General features: G+C 29.0%; 1 protein-coding gene across 1 annotated transcript; it reads right to left on the bottom strand.

The window, feature by feature from the left end:
- Positions 1-526: 526 nt before the first annotated feature.
- LOC124932247 (trimethyltridecatetraene synthase-like) lies at positions 527-2,703 on the bottom strand. The gene is made up of 3 exons (XM_047472865.1): positions 2,126-2,703; positions 1,267-1,588; positions 527-1,193 (listed from the first exon to the last, which is right to left on the bottom strand). Exons 1-3 carry the CDS (start codon positions 2,686-2,688, stop codon positions 552-554), a joined length of 1,527 nt encoding a protein of 508 aa, XP_047328821.1. The 5' UTR covers positions 2,689-2,703; the 3' UTR covers positions 527-551.
- Positions 2,704-9,330: the final 6,627 nt, after the last annotated feature.

Raw genomic sequence — 9,330 nt, 5'->3', positions numbered from 1 at the left:
ACGATATTCGCCACGCGCAAGGCGTTGTTCGAGTTGCTGCACTTGTCTCCTTAAATCTTCTAACTCAATATCACGAAGGTCTCTTTGACGAGGTTTAGGTTCATCATCGTTTGGTCCTCTTCTTCTCCGACCAACCATTGTAAACCAAAGCTCTGATACCACTTTGACACCGAGAAATTAGAGAGATATGAAGTAACACAAGAAATCAATCGACACTCTTCACTCTAGGAATCCACCAAAAGAGTTTAGAGCAAGATAAATAGAAGATAAACTTCTAAACAAGCTTAAAGCTTAAAGTAATTATTATATCAAAAGTGAGTTGTCTTTCACGATTACAAAAAGGCCTACAAATAGGAAAAACTAAGAAGTTGGAACAACTCTCCAAAAAGAAGTAAATAAACTTTATTACTAGATAATTAAATATTATGACGGTCGATCTCCAAAAGTGACTATCTGAATTCTACCACACTTCATTAATTTGATCTTATCTTCTTGACTTCTAGAGGCTTCCCAATTCCAGCATCATATATAGATGCATCTCAGAAACACTATTATTTGTTTGAAATAATGTGATACAAATTATATGGAAGCCTAGGCTCAACCACGACTTCTAGAGGAATTTTCTTTCTAGTTGTAAGGCCAAAAATCTCATCCATGTTCAAATCTGCTGTGCTCACTCCTTTAGGAAAACTCCATTTATATCCATGCAATAGGTTAGCTAGGCTAGTCTTGATCACCTTTAGCCCTAAATTATATGCAGGGCACATTCGTCTACCCGCCCCAAATGGCAGAAGATCAAAATCATGCCCTTTCACATCAATTACCTTCCCAATGAACCTATCTGGGTTGAATTGTTCTGGTTCACTCCACAATGTTGGATCTTGCCCTATGCTCCACACACTCACTAGAACTCGAGTTCCTCGAGGAATGTCGTATCCTGCAACACAACAATCCTCCAAAGTTTCCCTCGGTATGAGCATTGGAACCACAGGATGCATACGCATGGTTTCTTTTGTTATAGCATCTATGTAAGGAAGATTTGGAATGTCGTTCTCTTTTACCCAACGGTTGGGGCCGATAACACGGTTCAACTCCTCCTGTGCCTTCTTGAAGGTCTCCGGGTTTTTCAACATCTCTGATATTGCCCATTCTAAAGTGGTGGTCGAGGTATCGGTTCCGCCGGTTAAGAGATCCTAAAATATTCAATTTAAACTTCGCGCTGGCTGACGCTTCTCATTTGAAAAAAAATTAAAAATATGTGTATACCTGAGTGATAGCTTTGACGTTATGCCTTTCGAGTTTGACCTCGAGAGTTGAGTTGTTGGCCAACTCCAACAACACATCCACCATGTCCTTGGTCACGCAATTTTCCTGGTAGGTGGACTTCCTTGCGATGTGCTCGTCAAGCATGTTCTCTAGGAATTTGTCGAATTTCTTGGCCACGACCTTCATTCTCTTGATGTACCCGTCCAAATCCAAGAAGGCCAACCAAGGTATTGAATCTCCGATAGTGAATACCCCGTTTAGCAAGAATAACTCATCCATCATCTCTTTAAATTCTTGTGTCGGTACGTCTTTATCTAGATACCTGTTTTATATGTAATTATTTTTATTTATTAAATTTTTAAATAATAAAATTCAAATGTAGCATATATGTGCTTGTTTATTTGAATTGTTTGGTTTAAATTCAGTTATGGAAATCAGAAAATGCCTATACTCCAAATCCATTGTATCTTAAATTATGCAAAATATTAGTTTTACTTGTAACATTTATTTGTTTTCATATCAAACCATAAACTTAACAAATACTTCAAATTCAAATATGTAGTCAATTTTAATATTTGATCCTCATCCAACTCAATTCTTATTTTGTAATCTTCTTAAAATTCAGTTTGTGATACAACTTACAAACAAGCTTAAATTAACCTCATTGGGTTTGCTCTTATTTGTAGGTGGAGAAAAGTTATATCAGAATTTACCCCAAAAATGGTTATATATTTGTACATAATGAGAATTGAGAGTGGCAATGAATTTTTTTTATCAAACTTTTGTCTGAACAGTTATTTTTAGGTAATTCTCTGTTCACTTGAAAAAAAAATTAAGTAAATTGAGTAGTCAATATTACCTTTTTCCAAGAACCATTCTGCTGATAATATTAAAACTCAACGTACTCAAATGATCTTTGAGCGTGATCGGAGCTCCAGCTGAGTTAAATAGGTCTACAAGCAACGTGTTCAACTCCTGGACTCGGATGAACTCGTACGATTCGAGTCTCCTGGCGCTGAAGAGCTCCATGAGACACATCTTACGCAACTGCCGCCAATATGACCCATAAGGGGACCATGTAATGTTGGAGTAATTGTAGGTGGTGTACTTTCCTGCAGCAAAGTTTGGTCGGCCAACGAAATTGGCATCCATGGTCTTTAGGAAAACCTTAGCCATCTCGACCGAGGAGCCAACCACCACAGGAAAAGAACCGAACTTCAGCTGCATAATGGGTCCGTACTTAAGGGTGAGTTCGTGGATGGAGCGATGGGGAAGGGGGCCAATGAGGTTTAGGTTTCCGATTATGGGCCAGGGTTTAGGCCCTGGCGGCAATGAAAGGTTCTTACGGCGGTGCCGGAGGAGGGTAGAGATGAGGAGGACTGCGCCGACTAAGAGACAAACAATCCAGTGAAGGGACTCCATGGTATTGTTGATTGTTGTATGGGATGGTTATAAGGTGTGAATATAATTAGATATTTGGTTTCTCAATTTATAGAGCACAAGAAAATGAAGGAGAGTGTAAAAGTGGAATTCATGTGAACATGAATTTATTAGTTTCAATATTTTTTTCTTAGAAAATGTGACGCAGATAGAATGGTCTCACACTATAATCTCTATCTCAATAAAACTGTCTCATACCATTTTAATCTTAAAAATCACGCTTAAACTATTTCATTGAGTTATTTATAAAAATAATAGATAATAAAATTTATAATGAATAATAATTTAAAATTTAATAAGAAATATACAAAGTAAATTATATTTTTTAACATAACTATAAGAGATTAATCTCGTTTAAACATATTAGCATTATAAGTATCTCATTTAAACATATTAGCGTTATCATATAATATTTTTTAGATTATAAAAATTTAAAATAAAAATCTAATTCAATTAAATAAAATGAAGCACAACCTAAACTAAAACAAAACATGGCAATATTGTCCAATGTTAAAGAAGTAATAGTGAGTGGCTAAAAGATAAAATAATTTCTCAAATTCACTTTATAGTACTTCTTTTTTAAAAATAAATATATTTTAAAATTGATTCATATTCACATATGAGCTTATACATGAATGAAGGACACTTTTTGTTTTTATAAGGAATCAGTTCCATGATGGGCTATGTTCAATGTCAAATAAGTGTCATAATATATATAATTGATTTCTAAATATTAATTATCTATTCTTATTCAAATGATGAATAATTTTTTCAAATCAATCAAATTTAGACATGTGTGTAAACAGATCAATCAAATTTAGACATGTGTGTAAACAGAAAAGGCACCCATCGGGTAGTAAAATACTCATCCCCAAATCTCATCCCCAAATCTGATTATCATTTTACTATCTGACCCCGACGGATATCTCTTTATATCCCGACGGGTACCTTATTACTCGATAATTTTTTTATAAAATTATATAAGTTGGAGAATAAGAAACAAAATTGTATAGAATAATAAATAATTTAAAATTAATAAATCGACATGTTAAAAAAACAAATGAAAACATTACTTACCTTAATTCCATGGACACTACTCAATGTCAAATAAGTGTCATATGTTGGAATTATTTCTAATATTTGGGTAAATATATTATTTAGTAATTGTGTATTCGTTGTTATCATATAAATATTAAAGCCCAATTAAAGTGATTTATTAAAGTATAAAAATTATGGGCTTATTTAGACATCTCTAATAAATATATGGATATATTTGTGTAGAAGCATAAAATACCATTTATTATTTCGTTGATGGGTCGAATAATAAATGAGTATATTAGGGCTAAGTCCATAACCCATATAGATAGTCTACCTATTATGTTTCTCTCATCAGACAAAATGTTTATGTTCATCTCTAAAAAACACTCAAGAAGGCTATCGATAGAGGGTTGGAAAACTTAAAACGCACACACATCAGACATTTCAATGCAGGTCCAAATCCAGAACAAGAAGATCCAAGATCAAGAGAAGATTTAAAGATTAACGAAGAATGACTTAATGAATTGTTCTTCATTATAGATTCATGTATGTTTCCGCAACTTATGTTTGTCTCAATTTATGGACGAGTATTAAAAATATAGACTTAAAGGAATACAAATTTAGACAAAAGATTCCAACATCATAATATATATAATAGATTTCTAAATATTAATTATCTATTTTTATTAAAATGATGAATAATTTTTTCAAATCAATCAAATTTATACATGCATGTAAATAGGGATGACAACGGGTACTCTAGTCGTCGAGTAGTGAAGTTAGGGATACAATGGGTACCCGTATGCCCGATATAGTGGGTATCCGGACGTGGTCGGGTTCAGAGTCGGGTATGGAGGAGAGAAGAAGGTACCCGATCTGGTAAGGGTCGGGAATGGAGAGTGTGCGAAACTAATACCCGATACCTGACTATATTAATATTAATATATATATATTTAATTATTTTTTTTAATAAGTATTAATATGTCATTTCACATCCTCATCATTATCTTCTTCATAATAATTACATAATTTATCTTACTCTTATATATACTTCACTCTTACCTACACTTCACTCTTACACACACTTCACTATTTCTCACACTTTTTTTTATTATAAAAAAATTATTTCTCTTTAATCACTCTTTTTATTTTCATATCTTTATCTTCAACTATAAAAAAGAATTTCTCTCTCTATCACCTCTTCATCGTCATCTCTTAATATTTTTTTTAACATTTTTTCTATATTTTCTTATTCAACTATAATAATAACAAAGTTGTTATTTTCTTTGACATCTATAACATAGATATAAATGTACAGGTAAATAATGTTTCTATTTTTTTTTTATATTTCGATATTACTACTTCAAATTTATTTATTGTTTAGTTATTCTTCAATATTTTTTGTAAATTAATTTTAGTAAAATGTAAAATTTATTTAATCGGATAATGGGGTAGCTGTTGGGATCAGATTCCTGACAAATCGAGGATGGGAAAGAAATAGAGATACATGTCGGGTTCGGGGTCGAGATCGGGTAGTAAAATAAAAATTTGGTACGAGGATGGGTACTTTACTACTCGGCAGGTAAGGTACCCGTTGTCATTCATAAGTGAAGTATACATCTCCAAACTTGATTATCATTTACTAACCGATCTCGAACCTGAACCCGACCCCAACAAATATCTCTTTTTTATCTCATCCCCGATTCGTCGGGTACCCTATTACCTGATTAAATTTTTATAAAATTATATAAATTAAAAAATAAGAAACATAACTTTATAAAATAATAAATAATTTAAAATTAGTAAATCAAAATATTGAAAAAATAAATGAAAATATTACCTACATTACCTATATATTTATGTTGTAAATGTTGAAGAATATACCAACTTTATTGTAGAGTTGAAGAAAAATGTTAGAATGAAGTTTAAAAAATTAAAAAATGAAGATAAAGAAGATGAGAGAAAATTACATTTTGTTATTTAAAAAAATTGAAGATGAAGAATTGATGAGTAATGAAGAGAGAAATAACATTTTGAGAATATTAAAAAATAAAATTGGAGTGAAATGTGAATAATAACAAAATAAATTATGTATTTAAAATAATGTTTGTCGTGATGAGTTATTTGAAAGGTCATATTAATTCTTAATAACAAAATATTTTATTTTTATTATTAATATAAACGGGTATCGAGTTTTGGTTTTGCACACTCCCCATCCCCAACCCCAAACCCGATTGGGTACTTTTTTAGTTTTTTTTCCTCCCCGTGTGTGACTTCTACTCCGAACTCAATTTAAAATACCTGAAATCCGATCATCGGATACCCACGAGTATCGGGTATACCAGTACTCATTGACATCTCTAAATGAGAAAGAAAAAATATATTTTTCATGAAAATCGTTGAATCCTAAATTGATATTGTTTTGGAATTCAATTTCTTATACTAATATATTTTATTCTTTTATTCCCAAATTAATCTAGTTTATTTTTCAAGCTCAATTATTTTATTTTATTTTATTTTAACTCTTATAATTCATTATTAAATATATCAAATTATTTATATTAAATATATTAAATTATTATTTTTATATAATAATAAATATTCACTTCATTATCTTCATAATTATAATTAGTAAATATTAATAATTTTAAAACGTTGGGTTTCACTTTTCATTCGAAGTGCGACTAATCCACGCGAGTTAAACACATATCCTACAAGCATACTCAACCAATTTAACTAGACGGATGGAAGACGGATGGAAGTCGTCTAATGGGCTCCCGAATTAAACACATATCCCACAGATATATTCAATCAATTTAATTAGACGAGCGAAACTCGTTGTCTAACAGGCTCGAACCTAATACCACAGAAAATATAGGATATCCACGTCTTGTTGCTTTTAAACTAAAGGAGGGATACTTTAGAACATTTAATCTTAATCATAACAATAATTTAATAATACATAAAAAAAAATGATTAAAATCATATCTTTTTAAGTTATTGGCTATTTTGTTCAAAACATAAAAAAAATATATATATATATATTTAAATGCATGATATGTGAATACATACATGAATGATTGATTTTGAATTATAAGAAATCAATTGAGATTTGTAAAAGAGGTATATATAAAAGGATGGGAATTCATAATTATTAAGAAGATGATGATATCGATCGAGTTGTTATTGCTAAAAAAAGGTGTCCATTATTGATGACTAATCTCTTGCATGGTTATAAATGGAGTTTGCTTTAGGAGATGAGTCCACGTGAATTGAACATGACAACAATTTGTGATAGAAGTCATCGAATTCGGTGATTTAAGATGTACCTCCAATTAAAAAAATAATAATTAGAGTTTGAATAATTGAATTTAAAAAAATATATATTTTTTTATAAAATAATCAGAAATATAATTTTTTTTTTATTATTATTATTATTAATTTTTTTTTTTGTAAAGGATTGAGATAAAAAAAAGTCATACTCCAGGTATATATTCGTCGATATTTAGTAGAAATTATGATGGTGTAAGAGAATGAAGTTAGGCTGCAAATGAGTCAAGTCGAGCTCAAGTCACCTTGAGTTCGAGCTCGACTCAATTAAGTATTTATTAACTCAATTCGAACGAATTTATAAATTCGAGCTCGACACCTATTTAACTAAAAACTCGCATCGACTCGAAAACTTGAACTAAAATTAAATTTTCAAATATTTGTGAAGAAAAAATATTTATTTTAAAATTTAGGTTTTAATATTAAAATAAATAAAAAAATATTTTATTTATTATCTCGCTCGAAAAAGTTCGACAAATCATCGAATAAGTATTATATGAGCTCGATCTCAACTCGAATATTAAGAATCGGCTCGGGCTCGAGCTAAATTCGAACTTAGTCAAATTCAATTAGTCAAATTCAAGCCGAGCAGCTCACAAGAGCCCTAGAATGGAGTGATCAATGTTAATCTCGGAGGCTAACTTTTATTTATTTATTTTGGTGATAAGTTATAAAAGTAATAAAAATTGGATATATATAGGTTGAGGTGAAGAAATCAAAGTATATTAATTAAGAAGGTTATTAGAAAATAAAATTATATATATTTGTGATAGTTAATAATATTTTAAGAATTTTTAAATATAAAAAAGAAATATTCTATTCAATTTTGTACCATTTTTAATTTATATTGTGTACAAAATTTATAATAATTATTTTATTAGAGTAACTCAAGTTTTCAAATTGGTTCGTTGCTTTGAGTTTTGAGAAATTTTGCATTATAATTTATTATTTTTCTCTGAAGTATACATTGACCTGGTTTAATATAATAAAAATTCATATTATTATTTTTTTATAATAGTTATTAGTGTTTAGTAAGACACAAACACTGAATACATTCATGCCTAATCCATAATCAAACCAAAATAAAGTTTCAAATAATATCATTGGGATTGAAACAGTGAAACGAATTATTTCGGTATGGACCACTCTTCCAACTTTATAGCTCCATATTTCAACTTAATGCTACTATTTTATTCTCATCTTGGCCAATTATTATTATTATTATTATTATTAATTAATTATGTATTTATTGTTAGGTTTACATTGTTATTTTTTTTAATTATATTTTATTTGTTAAATAATGATTTTATTATTGTAATGATTTGTTTGATATAATTGTTGCTATTTTAACATATTTTGTGTTAGATAATAAATATATAAATATTCTTTCTCAAATTTATCCACTGTTGAATTGCATCACAACCAACCGATAAACCATCGCAAATTAGTTGTTTATGAGTTAAAATTACCACTACAATTTAAATATGCATTATATAATATTTAACAAATTTGGCTGCCACATTTCTTTTTAAGTAAATCATGTTATTTTGAATATAAAACTGATTTACTGTGAGTACAAATTCAACTACACTGATTATTTATATATATATATATATATATATATATATATATATATATATATATATATATATATATATATATATATATATATATATATATATATATATATTGAAAATTTACTTAATATTTAAAAAATAAAATTAATTTCAAAATAAATTTATAATCAATCATTCTCCCAAAATGTTCAAACAAACAAGGACTCGACTCTTATATGTGCAAGCTGTCTATCCTCAATTAGGGACTTTCATGTAAAAAAAATTCCTTTCTCAATTACAGGCAAGTCTTAATTTGATTGATTTGAAAAAATTGTTCATCATTAAAAAAAAAAGTAAATAATAAATATTTAGAAATTTATTATATATATATATATATATATATATATATATATATATATATATATATTATGATACTTTTGACATTGATCAGTGTCCCTCATTTATGTAAGCTGGTATGTTAATATGAATAAATTTAAAAATAAATTTATATTAAGAAAATTATAAAGAAAAATTTAAAAATATGTTTTGTGTTTGGCCACCACTCTAGTTACTTAAGAAAATTATAAAGAGAAATTTAAAAATATGTTTTGTGTTTGGCCACCATTCTAGTTACTTCGTTAGGCCTGGTTCGTTAGTGAGTTTTATTAAAAACTAATAGAGAGAAAAATTAAATGATAGG

Source organism: Impatiens glandulifera, chromosome 3, assembly GCF_907164915.1.
Source record: "Impatiens glandulifera chromosome 3, dImpGla2.1, whole genome shotgun sequence".
NCBI classification, from domain to species: domain Eukaryota; kingdom Viridiplantae; phylum Streptophyta; class Magnoliopsida; order Ericales; family Balsaminaceae; genus Impatiens; species Impatiens glandulifera.
Note: the sequence above shows the minus strand (reverse complement) of the source record. Positions and strands in the feature narration are given on the sequence as shown.